General features: G+C 34.9%; 1 protein-coding gene across 1 annotated transcript in view; it reads right to left on the reverse strand.

Moving 5' to 3' along the window:
* LOC129229596 (speckle-type POZ protein-like) overlaps positions 1-22,785 on the reverse strand; it is a 64,485-nt gene extending 41,700 nt beyond the window's left edge. The window contains exon 1 of the mRNA XM_054863933.1: positions 22,188-22,785. Within this exon, the coding sequence (XP_054719908.1) occupies positions 22,188-22,245 (58 nt within the window). The 5' untranslated portion in view covers positions 22,246-22,785. The remainder of the gene's footprint in view (positions 1-22,187) is intronic.
* Positions 22,786-22,956: the final 171 nt, after the last annotated feature.

The following is a 22,956-nucleotide window of genomic DNA, read 5'->3' on the forward strand; positions in this document are numbered from 1 at the left end:
TCAGTTCCCGCTTTAAATTACAAACAAGCTGCTTTTCATAGGTTTAGAGAAACAGGTCACAGTGCAGATAGGATCCAATATTGTAAGGCAAGGCGTAAATTTAAGTATTTGGTACGGATTCAGAAAAGAGAGTTGGAGCAAAGACTGGCAGATAACATAAACAGGAATCCCAAGAGGTTTTTTGCATACGCTAATTCGGGGAAAGTTCGAAATAGCCATATTGGGCCACCGGTTGATGAGCACGGAATTTTAATTCAAGACGATAGTGATATTGCTAATGTTCTTAATAACTTTTTTTCGAGTGTTTTTAACGATAACTGTATCTCAACAGTTGACACCAACAAGACACAAGCTATAGTACAGCTTGAGGACTTTGTATTTTCCAGGGATGACGTTTTACTTCATTTGAAAAAAATTAAAGAGACTAAGGCTCCGGGGCCAGATGATATTTATCCAAAAATTTTAGTTGAATGTGCAGAGGAATTAACAGATGTAATCGCAAACATTTTCAATGCTTCTTATAATTCGGGGACAGTGTCAGAGGACTGGAAGCTGGCTAACATTACACCGCTCTTCAAGAAAGGGTCTAAAGGGAGTGCGGGAAATTATAGACCTGTGAGTCTAACTTCGGTGGTTTGCAAAATTTTTGAAACATTGATGAAAATTAAGATATTAAATTTTCTAGAGACTAATAATCTATTGACTAGTTTTCAGTACGGTTTCAGGAAAGGTAAATCTTGTGCAACTAATTTATTACATTTCTATGACAAAGTTAACATGGCTTTGGACAATAAGAAGCCTGTAGATGTAGTTTACATTCAAAAAGCCTTCGATAAGGTACCGCATGTTGCTCTACTTAGCAAATTAGCTGATATAGGGATAGGAGGGAAAACTTTCATTTGGGTAAAAAACTGGCTGACCGGAAGGAAACAAAGAGTAGTTGTAAGAGGAAATTATTCTAATTGGAGTGAGGTCTTAAGCGGGGTTCCTCAAGGATCAGTGTTAGGGCCTGTTTTGTTCATTGTCTTTATGAACAATATTCACAAAAATATTTCTGGGAACATGAATTGTTTTGCTGATGATGTCAAAGTTATGGGGACTGTAGAAAATGATGAACAAGCAAATCAGCTGCAAGAGGATCTAGATCATATTACGGAGTGGGCTGATAAATGGGGTACGGCTGTTAATGTTGGGAAATGTCAAGTGCTACATTTAGGGCATGGAAACAAGTGTACAAGTTATTATTTGCAAGGTTCAGTCATTAGTCAGGCAGACAAAGTTACTGATCTGGGGGTCTTAATAAGTCAGGATTTACAGTTTAGCCAACAGTGCAGCATTGCTAGCAACAAAGCCAATAAGATGCTTGGGTTTATCAATAGATCTATTTCAAATAAATCTAAAGAAGTTCTTCTGCCCTTATATAGAAGTTTGGTAAGACCCCATTTGGAGTATGCTGTTCAGTTTTGGTCTCCTTATCTTAAGAAAGACATTAATGTATTGGAAAGGGTTCAAAGGCGGGCTACAAGGCTAATAAGTGAACTTTCCCACTTAGATTATGATTCCAGGCTTAGAAGGCTAAAAATGTACAGTCTTGAGCAAAGAAGAGACCGAGGGGACATGATTCAGCTGTTTAAATTTATTAAAACGAAAGATGTTACGGGGCTAAAGTTTAGCACTGAAAACAGGACAAGGGGTCATTGTTTTAAGCTATTTAAATCTCAGGCTAACTTGGATATTAGGAAAAATTATTATTTTAGCAGGGTAGTGGAACCTTGGAACAGCTTACCGGAAGAGGTGGTAATGAGCAAAGGAGTAGACAGTTTTAAGAGGGCCATTGATCTTCACTGGGGATTGTAAATTGACTAGGACCAGTCTAGCTGGGCTCAGAGCCTGTTGCTGGTCGTCACTTTTGTATTTGTATTTGTATATTTTAGAAAGGGATGGAAGATTCGTGAGCTCCTCTAATAACCCTCCTTTTAAAGCTATCAACACAATATAAACTAGGGAGGGAGGGGGTCCTATCAAAACTCGTTTGTAATTGAAGTCCCAAAAAATTCATTTAGTTGCTTTTAAGCAAGTTAAGTGATAAGGGCTGGATAAGTTAGTTTCCGCTGACATTTTTTTCCACATAAAAACTTCAATTTTTTGCTACATATCAAGGCATTTGTGAAATGGCATGGGAAAAGGGGGTTCTCCTCCTATTTTGAAATTAAAGTCCAAAAAACGAAAATTTAGGCGCTCTTTGGTCTTGTGAACAATAGGTATACTCTGAGAACGGCAGCATTTACAGATCGTTCAAGTGTCTGTAGTTGGAATCAAGAAATGATGTAAAAGATGGAGAAAAATTTTGGAAATATAAGTTTTGTTTTGAGGATAGGGATATAAGTTATCTCCCAATTTAGGTCTATACCTCTTTTTCAGTAAAATACATGTGTTAAATTTTGTTATCTTCTCATAATATTTTTTTCTTTTTTTTTCCTTAAAAAAATTCCTACAATCACAAGGCTTTGGCAGGGGCCATGGCCCCCCTCTAGATCCCCCCCTGCTTCAGTGACGTATCCAGAGGGCAGAATTCGGGAACACATATTCTCCAAAATTCAGAAACTCTTTTTTTAGGACAATAGAAGAGGACTAAAACCGATTATGTCCTCCTTCGTAAGAGTGAAATCCCATAACAGTGAATTTCAAGGAACAGCAAATTTTGTTCACAGAAATTAGAGATGTACCGAGTACTCGGTAACTATTGTCCGTTTTTCACTAGTTGAGACTTGGCCACGCCCCCAACACGTGGTATCGGAAGATTCTATATGCGTCTTTTGGGGATGAGGCTTCAGACCAACACCAGGCCCGGACTGGTCATAGACGTGACCGGGACATTTCCCGGTGCGCCCTCTCGAAAGACGCCCTTCTATTGTTTTCTTATTTTCCAAAACAATGTTTTAGCATTATGGAAATAAATTATGTAGAATCAAGAAGTGATTTTGCATGTGAATATTTTCAGCTGCAAAAGCAATGTTCTTCTTCTTTATATAAACGTTCCCTTTTATTACCCTCATAAAGGCAATTAGTCCCCCCTCGTTTCGTAAACGGTCTGCTCCCGTTTGTGGCTTATCTTTTGCTCCAAGGTTCAGTTCTGGGGACAAAAGCGGACCCATGGTGTTTCCTCAATAAAAAAGGGATGTGAGGATGAAAGTGACAGCACACATATCTATGGTCAAGAATGGTTTGATTTATTGACCGTACTTAAGTTGCTGTCAGAGCGGATAGCTGGCTGATAAGGGCAGTTCTCAAAAGGTGGGAACAAAAAAGTTAACTTTGAGCAATTTCAAAAATTTTCGAATTTGATATCAATTTTGCTTTTATTCTATAGTACGCATACCTAGAACACAATATATGAACATGAAAAGACAGCAGGTAAAAAATTGTTAATTAGCAAATTAAATCAGCAGTCTGTAGGTAACAGATTTTGGACATTGTTGTCCTGTAGGTAACGGATTTTGGACATCATAATGTAAGTTTCACCATTTTTGACAACTGTTAATCTGATTTTTAACTTTTCCAATGAAATGTTTATTTACTACTTTTTGAATTTTGCAATTTAATGATAAAGAGGATATTAATGAAGTACTTGAATGGCTATACATACTGCTCTTTACATATAATAAAGTTTTGGAATGATTTTGAAGAAGTTGATGAAAGGTAGAAAAAAGCTTCATGGAAATAATTACACAAATTTGTAGTTTGATTTATTGGGACAAATAAGGAATAAAAATAGAGACAAATAAATACGACATATATATTTTTAAAGGAAAAATAAACAAAATATGCTTTAAGAAAGAATGTAAAAAATGACATCAGTTTTAAAAATGAATATTTTTTCTAATGTCATAAGAATTAAAACGATGTCTAAAAAAATTATTGAAAAAAGAAATTCGTATTTCTATTTGAAGATCGTTAAATTATGTTTAAAAGAAAGAAGAGAAAAAAAAATTCTAAAATAATAAAAGCGGCGGGAAAAAAAATGCTAGCGCAGGTGATAAAGGCGCCAAAACTGGTGCAGCTGACGATTAACTACATTTGTCAAACTGGAATCCCCCTCTGGTAACCTTTAGCTTTTCGTATACTGTGTTGTCGCTAACGGAGGTTTGCTTGGCGATTTTCGCGCAAAATGGCTTTCGTTCGATCATAACCAGCCATGTTTCTACTGTAATTTATGTATTGTTCAATGTGTAACGTATTAATTATGCAAAATACCAATGGATTACAGAAGATAACATCATAATAATCTTTTTTATTGATATTAGAAGACAGTGGATTATAAAAAAATTATAAATAAACGGACAGGATGATCGGCGTCAAGATCGAACGCGATTTCGACATCTCACATGTATGTTTAAGAAAAAATGTTTTTCTTCTAAGATACTGCATAAAAGCTTATGAAAACACTTTTAAACAATTGAAAACTGATTCTGAGGATCGATAAATACCTTTAAAATGAAAACATCATATACTTAGTTCTCAAATAATAGCATTGTAAAGATCGCAACTTTTGGACATGCATCAAATTTCAAACTTACTTTTTTCTAAAATCGTTTACAAAGTAAATAATCTGTCTTTACTTTTGTTATTTGTGCAAAATATTAACAAAAAATTACTCAGTGTAAGATTCATGCCTTTATTTTTTTTTTTTTTTGAAACGTATGGAAATAATTTAAAAAAAAATTTTTTAATGGTACATTTGCTCAGTTAACGTTTTGTTATGTCCAAAATTGTGCCATTTAGCAAAGAAAATATTTTTTAAGGGCATTTGAAGAGCTTTTTTTCCATAATTTGTCAATTCTTGTCTCTATACAGCATTATAATTTAAATCAAAAATTTTAGAGTTAATTAAAATGAAAGTTATTTGGTGTTGAAGCTTCAAAGTTGAAGTCTGTGTTTGCTCCCACCTTTTGAGAACTGCCCATAACGATCATGCAAGGCCGTATCCAGAAATTTTTTTCGGGAGGGGCCCGGATTAGCACATCGCCCTAACACACACACACACACACACACACACACACACACACACACACACATATAGTATATATAGACACACCAAACGCATAAAAATGTTAACATAGAAGACTTTTTGTCTCGATTTTTAATGATTCCACTGTTTGGACTGTTGTTATTTTAATTTTTTTATTTTTCTTATTCACCTTGTAGTGGTAAGGATAACAGGAGAGTGTCCCTTTAAGTCGGATGCAGAACATCCATAATTTCAGGGGGTCCGGGGGTTTTTCCCCCGAGAAAGTTTTGAAAAAAAAATCTGTATTTTGAGGCCTTATATTAGGTAATTGAGACTAAAAAAATATGAAAAAAAAAAAAAAAAAAAAAAACAAAAAAGGCAAACAAAGTCTTTTAAAAGTTATACATTCTTTCGCAAATCAAGATCAAACAAAATAAAAATTGCTTGCTCGACAAATCATGGAACTTAATGGACAGAGAGGAAAAACGAGAGAAGAGAAAACAGAAGCACCCCGCCATCTGCTAATATCGGCTTTTAGTGAAGTTTGTTTTTGATCACTTCCCCTACCCCCATTTTTTTTTCATTAAATGCCCTACAGTATGAAAATTGTACAAAACAGTTTAAAAGAAATGGTGTAAACATTCAGAAAATAAGAACGGAAGAGTAATATTCTGGCCATTTGGACAATTCATACTTTATTTTCTTGATAAGATACAAAATCGAAGAACTTTTCAAGGAATTTCAAAAACTTAAATTAGTTTCATAGACTCTCGAAGAGTTGAAATTATTTAAAGCTCTTTATTTACATTTTTCAGAAGTTGATTGCACAGTCTTACAAAATGATTATAACTTTGTAAGACACACCCGTTTTAAGTTAAAAATAAATGCAACGAAATATTTTTTAGAAACGACTTTTTTTCAATCACAAATAGTGCAGAAAATGAAAGAGAGTAGAGTAAGTGTTATTTTTTTTTCTCATACTTAAGGTATTAACAGTATATAGTAGAAGTAAGAAAAAAAAACAAGCAATAACAAAAGAACTTCCATGATACTGAATTCGGCATTAAATAAATGCAAGACAAGAAACATATCAGTCACAAAAATGATCTTGAAAATTATGCTACAAAAACGCGAGAATCGTGATTTTTGCATTTTTTACTCAGGATGTATCAAGGAGCTGAATTTGGCACATCTTGGTAACAAGATACTCGCCTAATCGGAAACTAGGGGCCCAGCCTTTGGGGAGTCCCCGACTCGAAATCAGTACAGTGTAAGTTTTATAAGAGTTTTAGGGGGAGGAGGGCACAGAGGGGAGAAGGGACACCTGTTGTCTCGGGCCTGAGCTTAAATGGGGCCCAATATTTTTAAACCTAGGGTTGAAATATTGGTAAACAATATGGAGGGGGCCCAAAAAAAGCATTTGTGACAACCCCAAAATTTCTGTGCACGCCTCTGGAGGAGGAAGTGCACAGGTCACTACCGAACTGACAAAGGGCCTGCCTTGACCCTGGACTGCCCTGAATTGAATTGGGAAAGAGAGCAGGAAGTCCTAATTAAAGGTCTAAATTTCAAGTGTGCCTTGCAGCTAATGAGAACTAGAACTGCTTTTTCTGTATTTCTTCAAAATATTATAAATTTTGAATAGTAGCAAAATTAAAAATAAAAAATTAATTTGAATTTCGTCATCTTGAATTCAAATTATGTTATTCGCAATCACGAGTGTGTTTGTATGTGTGGGGGGGGGGTATGTGTATGTGTGTAGCATGTGTGTTTGTGTCTGTGTGCAGTCATGAGTGTGTGGGTAGTTGTGTGTATGAGTGTTTGTGTGCGTGGGGGCGGGGTATGTGTATGTGTGTGTAAGCATATGTGTTTGTGTCTGTGTGCAGGCATGAATGTGTGGGCAGTTGTGTGTATTTGTGTGTATGTGTAGGTGTCTGTATGCATGCGTGTGTGTATGTGTTTGTGTATGTGTGTAGGGGTATGTTTGTGTATGCGTGTGTGTGTAGATTATGGACTTAATCTGGAGACGGTTTTCGCTAGAGGAGCAGCATCGTGAGGCCGGCCGACGCGACGAGTGGTGCTGGCAGAGGGTGGCGCCGCGCCGGTGGGAAAAATGATAGCACGCCAAAAACAATCAAATGAAAGCAATAAGCAATCGTGATTGCTCAAAAAAATTGTAATTTTCCTTTTCTGACATTAGGAATTTAAAAAAAAAGAAAAAAAAAACTTCTTCTGTTTTATGGTACAAAACATTTCGGGTTTCGGGGGGGGGGGGGGGGGCTCGTCAGGCCCCCCCCCTCTGGATACGGCCTTGCGATCATGAATGCAATAGAAGTAAGTAAGATTACAAATAATGTTAATTTTTGAAATCGGCGCATTAAAAATAGTGTTACGTCGTAGTTTTTAGTCGCTTCAGAAAAAAAAAAAAAAAAAAAAAGACGGTACTGTACATTGATTCCTAGACTTTTTGAGTCAAGGCGCCCTTTTCGGAACTTGGATTTTTGCATGGCGCCCTTCCCAAAATAAATGTGTGACTCGTAACTGACAGACAAAAATAAATATGAGTCTTTTATCTGCATTGAATAGCAGTGGCGGATACAGCCGGCGGGCAACCGGGCATTTGCCTGGTGGGCCGGTCATGTTTGGGCCGCTCAGTTGCCCTGCCTGCAAACAACAAAATGTAAATACCGCTACGTAAATTCTCTAGCTTCGATCCCTCTTAACGCATAGGCTCAAGCCCGCGCCGCGAGTGGGGGGGGGGGGGGGCAAGTCCAGCGCCAAGGGGACCGGGGGTGATGCTACATCACCTCAGTTTTTCAGAAATGGGGCCGCCAATTTCATTTTAGTAATGCAATAAAAAACAGGAAAACGTTGGCAGTATTAAAAAGTTAAAATACTTTTGCCCAATTGTCAGTTTTAGTTATGAATGGCAATTCACATTTACTTTACTTATGAATGACAATTATAATTGTTATGAATTGTATTTCATAACAATTGTAATAAAAGTGACATTTTTCAATAAAATTTTAACATAAAATGCGATCTTAAAACACAATTTAGAGCATTTAAAAATACTATATTATTAAGGCAATTCAAGTAAAAACCTCCGAAATGTGCGTTTTTAACATTTCTTTTTACGCAAAAATGAAGTATTCAGTTTCCCTCAGTATCCCTCGAAGGGTTCAAATCCACAGTTTAAGAACCTTAGAGACTTTTAGTTAAGACAGTTAAATTTGAAAGTGATTAGATTAAAAAACAAAACATGGGTCTCAGGAGTCGCCGGCAAGCCTACCCTTTCTACCATTTACCCTTCCTATTTTTTAGATAAAAAATATCCTGAAAATCAGAGTACAAGTGGAGAAAAACACACAGGCCCCCGAAATATGGTTTAACTAGGAGAAAAATTAAAATACAGCGAGAGAGATTGAAAATATTGAAATAAATAGTCATACAGTGCTCTATGCGTTTGAATGTGAAAAAAAAACTTTATCAAGAGGTGAAGAAGATTATGAAATGAAAATGAGATGTAGAATGAAAAAAAAGGCCTAAGGTCATGAATGTTATTTAAGGTCACCAAAGCACCAGGTCAGTTCAAAAAAAAGTTTTTTTTTTAACCTGCGGCTGCAGTTAGCTTGCATTTCAAGCAAATAAAAATACCAGGCTGGAAATTGAAAATTTTACTGTTTAAAATTTAAGTTTACATGCTTTTGAAAGAGAAAAACTGTAGGATGGTGATTCTTTTTTTTTATCAATAGTAAAAATAAATAAATAAATAAAGATTGGGGCGTAGCTAAAAGGGGGGGGAGAGGGATCCAAAGGCTTATATCTTCTCTTTTTAGTCACCAAAGCTGGCCTAAAGTGCGTTTTTAAAACTTTGTTTTTTAGGAATTCTCGGAAAAACGCCCTTAGTTTAAGCGTTACAAAAGATGGTCCACAACAGCGTAATTGGGATTTCAGCTTCGAAAAACTTCGAGGAGAGCATTTCCGGTGCAACCGACCTAAAAACTTCTCCTCCCCATCATTGAAGAGCTTCAGAAATCAGAGTTCGAAAAAATTTTGAAAGTCCCTTGAACATTTTCCGATAACATCATCGAAGACTGTCTAAAATTACCTTTTTTGAGCTTCAATCTGAAAAAAAAAAGGAGAGGAGCACCCCTGAATCTACCCTCCCCTCATGCAACATCATGGCAAAAGAGTTTTTGACCTATTCCCTAAAATTAAATCAAAACCTCAAATTAAATCTAGACACACTTCCTGGACGCCATCTTTCTAACATAATTTAGAACAAAATATAAATCCAATTTTAGAGTTTCATTTCCAAAAAGTTGCCGGAGGAGGGCCTTCGGACTTCCGCTCTCTCTACATCACCAGAGATCATCTAAAATTGCGTTTTTAAGGCTACAATTTCAAAAATTTTCCGGGGGAGAAACCCCCGAACCCCTTATTTCTGACATAATGTTAAACTTACAATTAAGTTTATATTGCTAATATTATGACTCCCATAAGCAAGAAAATAAATCTACTCTCTTTGTATTGATACATGTGTTTGACAAAATTTAGGGGTCAACCCGCCAACCTAATATCCTTACATCCTTTATATTGTTACGGAAATAATCAATGAAGCTCCAAGCATTTAAAAATATTTAAATAGACTATTCCCCCCCCCCCTTTTTTTTACAAACCAAGATTTAGCTTATCTTGTATCAATTGTTCACCATTAAAACACAGAAAGTATCCGTTCCGTTAATTAAAAAAAAATTATTTAAATTTTACGAATGATTTCCTCATATTTAAGGGATATCGTTTGGTTAAAATTGGTATTAGGAGTTATGGGGCCGCGACATCCTTTTTGCCAGGGCCGATTTCTTCAACCAATCCGCCACTGTTGAATAGCCCTTATTTATCCTGCAGAGGATCTGCAAAAAATGGAAAAAAGTTTCATAAATAATAAAGTCTAAATCAGTTGAGAAAAAAATAGTAAAATTTCGAAGTGGTCCTAGGAGGATTGCAGGGCTTCCCGGGGCACATTTAGAGAATTACTAGACTAAACACAATAAAGATGCCGAAAAGTTTTAAAGATAAAACATTTTTCGATTTTAAACTAAGTTTTGTCAATTAAAATCATAACAAAAGTTAAAGTTCTTTGCCGGCGGCAAGCTTTGTGTTCAAAACATATTCCAGTTTTTGTAACTAAATTTAATCCCTTCACTGTATTAGTCTTTTTAGCCAGAGGTGTGCACAAAAAAGGGGGGTCATGGCATAACCTTTGGCATTGAAATTTTTAGGGGATCACATAGGATTTTTTAAATATCATGTTAAAGGTTACGTTTTCGGGGGAGGGGGCGCGCTGCGTAGCATTTGGAGGGAGTTCGTCATTGCCCTGGGGGGGGGGGGGGGGGGTAACCCTTGTGTAAGCTACAGTACTACCTTAAAAATATTTATATTTGAATTTCTGCATAAAATCGTTATATTATTGCATTTTATGCTGCCTTCCTTTAGCTATATAACTTTGGGAAGCTTTTTAATCTGTGTTATGGAATTAATACTACTATACTCAGAATTAGGTTCATATTGTCAATACTAAGGCATAATAGTGACCTCTTATATCACCAAACTGAAAGCCCATTATCTTTCCCTGTGTGTGCGATACGTTTAAAGTAATTACGGGGCCAACAATTTCATATAGAAACCCTTACTTTTTAGACCACTCCACGCTCACACGCGTCTGGGGCAAGTTACATAAAAAGCAGTCATAGTTTTCTTTCTTTTTTTTTTTTTTTTTTTGTTTTCTGTATATTATCAAACTAAAAACACTTCGTTTTAACAAATGCAGTTGTTTCTGAAGATTTTCATATTTTCATAGAATATAAACTTTTTTTTTTTCATTTTAAGGGGGGGGGGGGGGTTGATATCACAAATTACCGCTACGAGTGTCACCCATGCTAGGTACGCTACTTGTATTACAAATATTAATAAGGGTCACTAAAAACTATATTAGAAATCTAATGCGAGAAATATCGAAAATTTTATTCGTTTTCTATCTGCACAGTTAGTTATACACATATTAGGAGAGTATATTGCCTCTCCCTCCCTCCTTAGAAATGAAAACTTCCTTACTTTTAGTGCTTTTTTCTTTGCAAAAATGTATAAAAATTTCTTTTCCAGCCATTAGTGAATTCGTTATTAAAAATGTCAAATTTTAATATCTGTAATCTAAACTGAAATCGGTTTCCGTGGGGAAAAATATTCTGCTAAACCATGGGGAAGATTATTGAGCCCCCCTCCCCCTCCCTTAAAATTTTGCATATGGGCGCCCTTAAATGCTTAAAAAATAAAGAGCACTTTTTCACGGAAAAAAAGCTTAAGATTCTAACCATTAAAGCGTTTTATGAGGGTCTTTTGCATCATTCTTGTACAAGAGATTTTGATAAACTATCTTAATGATAAGTAGAAAAAAAGGAGCATACATGTAGACCACACATGTTGACTTTAATGGTTTTATGGCTTTAAATGACGCCTTTTAAGATGCGTTTTATGGATAAGAGTTCGCGATGCTTGGGGATTTGTGGCAACGGATTTCTGCTGTACAAGGAAGGACAACTATCATAAATTTTATCCTGTTAGACGACAAAGGTCCGATTGCTGTTATGAATCGACGAGTCATTTGGATCAGATTTTAGCGTTAGTAAACATGTGATTTTGAAGCTGCAACAAAATTGGATCCATCAAGTCAAGGATCTTTTCAACAGTAGGTTACTCGTTTCAGTTTTCATTTTCTTTTTATTGCGAAAATATTTTCCTTCATGTATAATCTTAAATTATAGAAATACAATCTATGATTCGTAAAAAAACTGTAATATGATCTATGAGCTGCGAAATGACAAATAAATGATTGCAAAATTTTCCACAACACATAGTTATAAAAAAAAAAAAAAAAAAAAAAAAAAAAAAAAAAAAAAAAAAACGTACTTGGATAAGTTGAAAGATAAACTCTAAGTGACTTGTGTTATCAAATGAAAACTATTATTTTAAATAGTAAAACAGATTAAGATCAAGCATGTCCCTGAACTATTTTTTTCATTCTCCCTCTCTTTTTAATATCATTGGTTTATTTCATGACGGCTCTTCTAATTCGCGTCAGTTTTCTAAAACGAAATTTAACACTCAAAAAGTTTTCGAAAGTTTAAGACAACAATCCCATAAAAATGAGTGGAAACGTTTTAAAAATGTTCGCTTGCTATTATGTACTTTTAAAATATAACACTTTAGTTAGCGAGAATTTCTGAAACGAATTTTCAGAAATTAGATCCTGTTTTAAGAATGGGGGAAAAAATATCATCACGAAACACCCTCCTGTTTTCTTTCCCTGCGGAACAAAAAAAATTGTAATTTTAAGCTTACTTCGAAAAAATTAAGGAATTCTTAAATGTAAAAAGGAGGCAAGGGGAAAATTAGACAAGATGGTCAAGAAATTTATTTGTTCTTTTAAATTGAAATCGTTGAGTTTTCTTGCAAAAGTTTTATTAATTAATTTATTTATTTTATTAATTCATTTATTCCTTATAATGGTTACAAACAATAATAGCAATTTTAAATGTATATCCATACATAAAATGATTTCTCTAATAATTTAATTTTCAAGCTTTTCCGAATAGGTGCAGTGTTATCAAAATATTATTTATTACGTACTGCAAGGAGGCAATCAGGTGCATTGGATGAGTTAAGAGTTTGATTGGTTGTATTTTCTTGTAACTTTGACCCAAGATATTTGCTATGACATTATCATGTTAATAATCATAGGTATAGCATAAATAAGTCTATTTCATTACAAAGGCATAATTCGTATCAAATTTGACATTTGAGATGCAAAAAAATAACATTATACTTTAAGTACAAAACAAATGAATAAACATAATTCGATTTTTTTTTTAAAGAGCTGAAATTAATTAACCACTAGTGTAATTTCTCATGTTATATCCGCACTAAATTCTTCATCTTAATTACTCTTTATTAATTTTCATTTTTGATAGGTTTAGAGATGAAAACAGTCGGAAAAAACCGGAAAATTTCCGAAAAAACGGAAAAACCGTTTTTTTCGAAGGGGTTTATTTCCACTGCGGAAAAATTGAAAAATGATTTTTTTAACTTTTCAGGAAGTTTTAATTGAAATTTTCAGCAAAAAGTGATTAGAAATTTCTCACACTTAAATTTTGACGCAATCCCCCCCCCCCCTTGTATGTTAAAATACTGTGTAACTTTAATGCAAGTTGCGGTACGATGATATAATTTCCATATAGATCAAAAAAACGTTTAATAATACTTTTTTTTTTTCAAAAATGCTTAAACCAATATTCTTAGTGAAGAATTTATTTTCCTTCTCCATAAAACAAACAAGCATAACTTTAAATCACGAAACTGTTTCTGCTTACTATGCGATCCAAATGTACAAGATGCGACAAAAAAAAGGACAAGCAATTTTCCATGAAACTTCGTTAAAAATAAATTAATTAACAAAACACAAAAAATAATATGAGAAGACCTTCAGCAATCAATAAATTTAATTGGTTTCAAACTGGCACCCTTTTGCAGTAATACAGAGATGCAACTGCTTATTGAAATTTTCATTCAAGAGCCGCAAATCCTTTAATCAATCCTATTCCCTATAAAGCAATTGGTTTAGAGAGTTCAAACTTATGTGTAGTTTAGGGTAGACCTTTGACTCTAGGCCATACAGTGTAATAAATAGGATTGAGGTCTAGCGAGTAGAGAGCCCCCTCAAAAGATCATATCATGTCGAAAACAATGCGCCTTACACCACTCTTGTCTTTTTGGCCATATGAATCGGTGTGGAGTTTAAGGAAAATGTCCAGTCTACATTGCTGAAGTGTTCTTAGGGGCCCACAGAAGTACAATAACTTCTAAAATGTCCTTCTGGTTTACTTTTTGATTCATTTTACTGTCCTCTCAGTAAAATGAATCAAAACACATCATCCACAAAAAACTAGATTTTTTGTCGCTTGTGCTGATTCCATCACAGATCAAGATTGACTTCGGATTTTGGCGATATTTAACATTTTCTAAGGTGCTTGGCGTGTCTACACACCAAATCCTATTGTTCTGGGGATCTGAGCTGGTTTAACGGTAAATCAGTGAAAGTTATCTCTTCCAAGGTGGACTTGCTGCCCATCTCAAACGTTTCTGGCATAATTTGGAGTCGTACGAATGCCTAAACTTTTTATAACTCCTAAAACTTCTGTTTGAGCTGTTTTTTTCTCTTAGTCGCACTTATCGGTTGCAAATTCCCGTCTTACAAACAACTTCTCTCGTGGAAACTCAAGGATTTCATTGAACTCGTTTTTGGATGACCTGACGATTAACTGAAATGTTCACTGTTCGTTTTTGTACACTTTCCGGACATCGACTATCATTTCCAAGCCACTTGAAACGGCATACCGTTTCAAATACTGTTTGCAGAGACACAACAAGCAAAACGAACTGTCGTTCTACTTGGTTAAACAACTTAAAATAGCAGGTATTTTGCTTAAAATTGTAAGAAAACAGAAAAACAATACAAATTAGGAAATAAATCCTAAATTACTTTCTAATGAAGTGAAAGACAAAAATAAATAAGGCACTCATTAAAATAAAATTGCCTTTCTTCCATTCGATGATACAATTTTTGTCCGATATATATATATATTTTTTTTTTTTTTTTTTTTTTTGCCGCATCCTGTATACTGCCGTGCTAAACAAAAAAGTGGAATCTGCAGTTGGGCTCAAGCTGAGATTGTGTTTTAAAGTTTGGCTCTTCCACATATTTTATTCAGAACAGAGAACAACTTGGTTATAATAACTCAGTTTTGTTCAAAAGTGCTGGTATGACTACTTTTATACTGTGCTTAGCACGGCCGTATGAATAAACTGAAACTCCAGTTTAAGTTTTGGTTCAGCTTAAGAAAAACTAATTTAGCTTTGATTTGGACTTAGACTGGATTGGAAAAAATCAAAACTCAATAGCTTTCATTTTCAAACAGTAAAGTTACATTGTTGTATTATTTTTCTTTCGAAAAAAATATCAATCGTGTTTGAAAGTCGAAAATTTCAATAATATTTCAAGTTTCAAAGGCAATCTAAAATAGAAAATGTGATTGTTATGATTAGACACACATTACCCAATATTATTGGATGAATGACGATTTGACTTATTCTGGTGTTTGACCATAAAAGCTCTCAGTTATAAAAAAGTTTTTTTCTAATTAATCTTACCTTTATGTGTATTTCTGTGAAGCAGAAAAAGGTGTGTGGATAGCATATATTTTTTGTTTAACCCTTTATATGTTCCAATAAACAGAGCTATTAAGAAACCCCAATTTTATTCATAAAAAATCAAATTTTCCAATTTTTCCTGAAAAAAAACGGTTTTTTTCCACCACTTCAAAATTTCCGGAAATTTTACATCTCTAGATAGGTAATACTCTAGATAGGTATACATTTCTTGACTTACCCAATTTATAAAATCATGTTTTCCGTTCATGACTGAATGCCTTTCTTGTAGTACTATTCATCCAAAAACGTACCATTTTTCTTTTTAAAGTACATTTATAGAAACTAGTAATGACCTATTTAACCTTATAACCTGTGATATTCATCAACACTCGCTCCTATTCTCAAAATAATTGTATAACTAAAATGCTGTAAAAAAGCACTATGCAGAGATGCAAAGATTTTTAACAATGCTATAATGAAATGATATTTTTAATTGATTCTTTTTGAGTTTTATACTTTAGCACATTAAAAAATGAAAAAATTTTTTTTTTAAGTCTTTGAAAACGGACAACAGTTTCAAATGTGGTGTATATTGATCGCACGGAGAAAAAAGCTCCTCAGCTTAAAGAATCGACAAATTTATGTGACAAAATGACAGCATCATGTTTTAACACGATAGCAGATACTAGTGAAAAATATTCAATCGACAACACAAAAAATAATGTATCACGGCAAGAGATGTTGTCTCCTAATGCTATTGAACTAGTGAATGATGCATTTCCAGAAGAAAGACGAACAAGCAATGAATTTTCGGAAGAAGTGCCTATTGAGAAACATTTAGCAAAATTTCTCACCTCATTCTTAGAAACTAGAAAATATCCCTCCCCCCAGCGTTCTTCAAATTTTCAGGGGGTATTTTGGGGAGTTTTCCTCTCTTTTTAGCGAGGGTCTATTTCTAGGGGGTAATCAGTAATATTTAAGGGGCGGGTGCCAACACTCTTGCGGGGGAGGGGGGAGGTCTCTCCTACTATTGTTGAACTTGCAAAAAATAAGACTTCTCTTTTGGATATTTTCTGTAACAAAAAAAAGGACTTTATTTACTTCTCAATGATTTTTTTATCCCCTTAAAATGTCCGCACTATCTCTTAAATCCTTAGATATTATGGAGGCAAAATCGGCGCCCTTCAACTCGGATTTCCCGCGCCCTTTTGACCACCCAGTCCGGCCCTGACCAACACTGAGAAAGGTTGCAATTGGCCATCGTTATCGCGCTGTAAGAAGACGAGTGTTCTATAATTTTCTAAGAAATTACCTCCCACCTTCTTTCCCGAAAAAAAGGTGTGCTACTAAGACATTTGTTCGACTTAAAAGTATTTTAAGATTTGCAGTGTATTTCTATACGTTTTGGGTTAATTTATCATTGATTTTGCGAAGGAAATCCTAAACTTTCTGTCTTTCACGCTAAGTAAACATTTTCTGAAAACACGGTGAACAGTTGCAGGTGAAATTGGAAGGAAAATTTTTCCTTCTATTCTGCTGAAACTTTCACAGCTCTCAAACGTGGGTTTTTCATAGGTATTCTAATTATAAATCTCTAATCGCATATTGTTAACTTTGCTGGTCAACCATTTCTCACCTTATTTTCGATCCGATTTTCTTCTTTAAAGCGTTTATTAAATATTACACAGTGCTTAGGGATAAATGAACTACTTTTGCAATATTTCGAACTGTTTTACTTTGAATATAATGAAGAATTAATGCGTTTTCGAATTGTGTTCGTTGTTACTTTGCGAATACGAGTCATTTTTAAAATAATACGTAGATTTGTAAAGTGAACAAGCAAAAATTAATGCCAAAAGATTTTTTAACTATCACCGCATTGAAAAAATAACAAAAAAAAAAAAAAAGAAAAGAAAACGACAGACGATAACTTTAATTTCGAATTTTTCTGAAAATATTTCTCTGTCACCTCATTTTTGGCCCATTTCAAACAGTCAATATTTTGTAAAAAAAAATGTTGAATTGATGTAATCATGTAGAGACAGTATGAAAAAGTATTGAAATACTATTTCGATTCCTAGGCACTTCATTTTTAATCATACACATTTAAAACCTACGAACAATTTTGGAAGCCTCAGTAGGTAAGTTGCACTCTGTGTGACACATTTCAATACTTTAGAACTATTTTTTTTTCCCCAATATGGCTTTTATTCTTCAGAAATTAAAAAAGGAACAAAACAAAAATTAAAGCTTTTCACATGCCAATATAGTTATCTACAGAATAATTGAATAAGTGCTTGAAACAACGTTTTATGTTACTGTTTTAACCTATTTATTTCTGTAAATACGAAAAAATATACATGCTTTTTTTTATTCAAGTTTTTTCGATTACTCTAAAAGTAATTCAGTTCTTCCAGTACTTTTACGGAACAGCATTACGTGTTGGGATCATAAAATAGGCAAAAGTTTGTAGCCCGTATTCTAATACAGATCCGAACAAGGACGGACACAAGGGAGGGGCGATGGGGCGACCGCCCCTTTCTTGAGTCGAGATGCAGAACTCTTCCACGGCATGTCTTTGATACTGAAGTTGAAAATTGTTTCAGCCTATCTTCAATAGTTTGACGAAGCTCTTGCTGTCTGGAAAATGAAAGTGTAGCACATATCTTATTCTTAACACATTACTGATAGAGATCTGAACTTTGTATAGGAAGTATTTCAAAGTTCCAAAAACTCAATTTTAGAAGATTTTAGATGATATTAAATGGGGTTATAGGGTTCAAGGGCTCTTCTCAGGAAAGTTTGGAAAATTGAAGTCCCCCCCCTCCAAAAAGAGGAGGAACTATAATGGGACACCTTTGATGGCGTTAAGGTAAGGGATGGGGTTTGGTACACTCCTCCGCAATTTTGTAGAAAAGGAAGTCCCTCCCCTTCCCAAAATAACTGAAATGAGACGATCTTTCATGGTGTTTGGAAAGGGGGGGGCGGAGGTTTGTGAATTTATTAAAGGGTAAGGGTGTGAAATCAATCGCCCCCTCCTTGAATAGTTTCTGTATCCGTCCTTGGCTCTGAATGTAAAGTGCGTTATTTTTATCAAGAAACGTTGCTATAGTCAACCTATTCAGTTGCTCAAAATATCCCACACTGGCAAGGAAACTGACACAACCACAAGAAAAAAAAAAACAGCAATGGAGAAAATTAAGGTTTGACGCAATAGTAATTTTAAGTGATTTAGTCTCAAACATTACAATATGCGCAGTCAACTTATTATGTGATGTTTATTAATTAGTTTTTGAAGTATAGATACATAATGCATACTTTAAGCTCGAAAAATATTCTTCCATATAATGAAATTTTAATAATATGTCATTATTGATGAAATTGTTTCTACGCCCCCCCCCCCCCCCCCTCGCACTATTTAGGTGAGCTAACTTTGCGGTTTTTGTGTCGAGAAAAAGCACTAAATTTAGATTTTAAATCAATAGCCGTTACGGTTTTCCCAGATTTTGAATTGTGTCACTTTCCTTGCTGGAGTGCGATATGATTCTTTATTAAAAACATACATGATCATAAACAAATTGTGACTAGAGCTATCCAGGAAGGAGGGGGGGAGCCGGTCTTTTCCCTTAAAACAATTGTTACTGCGATTTTGGTGACTTAGAGCAACCCTAAGGAGTCATTCACAAATGATGTCACGCTTGAAAGGGGTAGGGAGAGAGGGTTCGGGGTTCAAGAACTTCAGACAGTTAGTCTCAAGGGGGAAGGAGGGGATTATAAGAAATATGACTTCACATATTTTGGTCCAAATAAAAGCGTTCGTTATAGCAATATGTTCATCGAACATTGCGTGATATGTAACAAGGGGAGAGGCTAAGGTGAAGTGTAACGTCCTTTATGGACAATCCCTGCTTACGTTAGGCTACTGTGTACTGAAGTAATATAACTAATTTCGTTTCTGCCCTCCCCCAGAAACGAAGTTGGTTACCCCCCCCCCCCCCCCCGCCTTGAAAATACTCGCTCTGGGGGTAGTCGTCATCTCTTAAGCCGACCCAACCGATGAACCTATAATTTTAAAACAGTATTCAAACCAAAGACACTTTTTATAACGTATCGCAAATTATTACATATTTCTAAACATTAATATTCATGCAATACTTAGAGAAATAGCCTTGATTTTAATAGTCAATTGCTTTAAATATTTCAGATTGATTTTTTATTGTTTTCTCATTTACTTTTATTTCTCACATGTAAATCCTTTCTGGAATAATTGCCCAGTCCCCGCCTTTGGTTCAACCAAGTTTTTTTTTGGGGGGGGGGAGAGGGGGGCAACTTTGTTCGATTAATGTTTTCATCATTTTTCAAAAATAACTGCTACTGTAGATCTACTGACTGTATATCCGCTCTATATGATCTGAAATTTTGTACAATCCATACAGATGCATCAAAAAGACCCAACCCGTAAGAGCTACTGAGTCACCCCCTCCCCCTCAAGAAAAGGGAGAGGGAGATGGAGAGAGATATTAAGTCTTCAAAACGAACGCAACCTTAAGCATTTCAATGCCACAGTCTGTGTGGCAATGAAGTTTTCCTGTCCCCCCCCCCCCTTTTTTTTTCATCAGCGCACTTGTAATTTCGAATATAGGACGTTAGTGTTTAAAAGGATATCGTTCAAAATTCAGAAAGCCTATCCTTAATAGAAATGTTTCATTCGGAAAACAAAATACCTTACTTTTTTTGTAAATACAATATTTTTGTTCTGAAATTTTCAGTTTAAAAAGTATAGATTCCCCATAGACGACAATTATGCGAAGCTAGAAACGAAAGGAAAGAACACAAAGACATTTTTGCAAATTTAAATGCCCGCCAAATTTAGGGTTGTCTCAATTGAAAGCGGGGTAGCGATCACCCCCGCGCTAAACTTAGCTTTGCTTTCGGGAAGGCGTTCCGAAGTCTCTTCTCCTCATGAACGCACAATACTCGGTACTCAGCCTTCTCGGCCAATTTGCAGAGTACTCGGTACTCGGCCAAATTCTGATCAGATACTTGGCCAATACCGAGTAGTTGCAAAAAATTGAATATTGTCCAAGACAGATATACTAAAATTTATTTAAAAAAAAGAGCAAGCATTATATTCTGCAATCATTTACAATTAAAATTTATAAGTCAAATTAAAATTTTGAGAACATTGAAGTTTGTAATGCTTCAATGGAATAAATCTTAATTTTAACATCCCCAAAGTTTTTAAAACTTATTTATTAAAAATTATGCAAAAAAAGTAATTATAGAAAATACGGAATTTTTATATTAAAATAGGACTTTTGCTACAAACAAAAATTAGTCATAAAAAATATAAAAATACCTTTGTTTAAAAAATAAAAGGAAATAAAACAACGTTAAAAGCACAATGCAGGAACACTGCAGACACGTGTTTTGGCGTTACAAGGAATTCCTTTTTCAATGCACAAAATGGGAGCTCGTGTCGGATTTTTTTGTCGCATGTCTTTATTCTTTAGCTCACAAGATTGCCACTGAAAAAGGCGTTCCTTGTAACGAAGAGGGGGGGGGGGGGGGCAGAAACACGTGTCTGCAGTGTTCCTACACATTTGTTTTATCTGCTTTTAAAAATTATTTATGTTTGGCGGACTAGAACTATAATTGATGGTATACAGTGAAACCTCTCCTAACGGACACCCCTCAAAGGTGGACAGTTTTTAATTCCCCAGTTCCAATGCAAATAACATTATTAAAACCCTGTCCTGCGGACACCTCTCTATTGCGGACAAAAAACTTGTCCTGTTAGTGTCCGCATTAGAGGGATTTTACTGTAATTTGTTTTAATTCCAACTTGATTAATCATACCTTTTATTTATTTTTAATTTTAAAAATAATTTTTTTGTAAAATGTTTGACACAAACAAAAATGTACACAATGCGTAATTAAATTTCAGCAGGAATTTAGTTTTAAAAACTATTATATGGACAAGGAGGTCTATACTACTATTCCAATAAGTTCAAAATTCATCACATGTGTGTCAGTGGTTCTTCTTAAATTAAAACATAATTGGTACTTAATAACTTGGCCGAGTAGTGAAAGGCAGAGTATTCGGTACTCAGCCAAAGTGCTACTCGGTACGTCTCTAACAGAAATGATAATTTTGTTGTGGTGAATTTTTGGAATTCAAGCAATGTAATTAAATCAGGACTCAAAATTTATTTCACTGAAACCGATATTTCCTTGCATTGGTACAGGCTCGGGCTCCTGTGGTAGGCAACCTGTGTCACCACCTAGGGTGACAAATTTCATGATGGCAAAATGTAAGGAGAAAAAAAAAACTCAATTTGTTCCTTTGTTTTTTACAGCAATACGCGAGAGTACTGTTTGTATTCTTTTGCCAAAACCTCTCACAAATTGGCGCATGCGTCAGGTCTGCTCCCTGATTTTATTAAAATAGGGATGGAAATGCAGAAGTAAAAAAAAATGCAAAATCACATGATGTTCTAATAAAGTAGCATTGAAAAAGGCAGAGATAACAAACGCGATTAGAAAGGGTCCATCTTTAACTTGTCGTCCTTTTTTAAAATGGAATCTATCCCCAGAGCTAGTCTTCGCTTTCGAGAACAGACAGTATACTCGATGATTTAAGAAATATATATATATTAGACACTTGTCAACATTTCCTGGTGTTCGGCACAACTAGTAGAGACGGTCCTGGATTGGTATTTACCGTCACAGGATTTCATGGTATAACCATATCCACTTTCGATTTTTTTTTTAATGACTATGTCATTGCTGTTTCTCAGAAAATTGCTTACTTTTTCTCAGCATTTAGCCCCCTCTGCGACTTTTTGAAAAATGGGTGTCAATGTATATCACTACTTAAAATTATTATGACTTCAAGTGGAAAGGTACTTACGAGATGGCTTCTTACTTTTCTCCTTCATGTTTTCATGTATGGTCGTTAAAATTTTCATGCAGCAAACTAGTCAACTCCTCCTCAGGAAACAGAAGCCTTTTTTGTTCGAATGCCATTTCTCTGTTTACAGAAATGGAAAGAAAACAAGGAAGTGTTGGTTTATAAGTTTGTGAGTTACAATTTATTTTAAAAAGCTTAGAACCTGTTTTCTTCTCCACAAAAAAAAACATTAGAATCATCTTTCTGTTTTAATTCAATTCTGGCCTCTAAAATGCCAGTGGATGGTTGCACACAAAAATTGACAAGGTCTACTCTGATATACCGGGCATCTGTTGCAAGAGTGGGATGTGAAGTATTGGGATATAGGATTAACTGCCATTGACTATGATAACATCCAAACGTAGAACTTTCCAAACATTTTTCAACGACATCAAAATCAGAAAAATTCTTTACTTTCCATGTGAATAATAAGTTCTTCTTCACCACACGGGAAACTTGAACAAAATTGTGATCCATAACAAGGGTTTCAAACTTTTTTTTTAGTACAGAAGACAATAATAAAATGTTGATAAGCTCATTCAACGAATTTGAAACTCAAGCGAACCGCAATCGTGGAACGAATTGGCGTTGGCGGTTGGCGCATCCCAAGCAGTATAATATGTGTGACTTCGCTATTCAAAAGGCAAACCGGCGGACTGCAGATGACGATAACGGTCATTCGTCATGCAGCATTGCGATCCATTCGCAACTCCAGCGCTCGAATTTGCCA

The sequence above is a fragment of the Uloborus diversus genome, chromosome 9, assembly GCF_026930045.1.
Source record: "Uloborus diversus isolate 005 chromosome 9, Udiv.v.3.1, whole genome shotgun sequence".
Lineage (NCBI taxonomy): Eukaryota > Metazoa > Arthropoda > Arachnida > Araneae > Uloboridae > Uloborus > Uloborus diversus.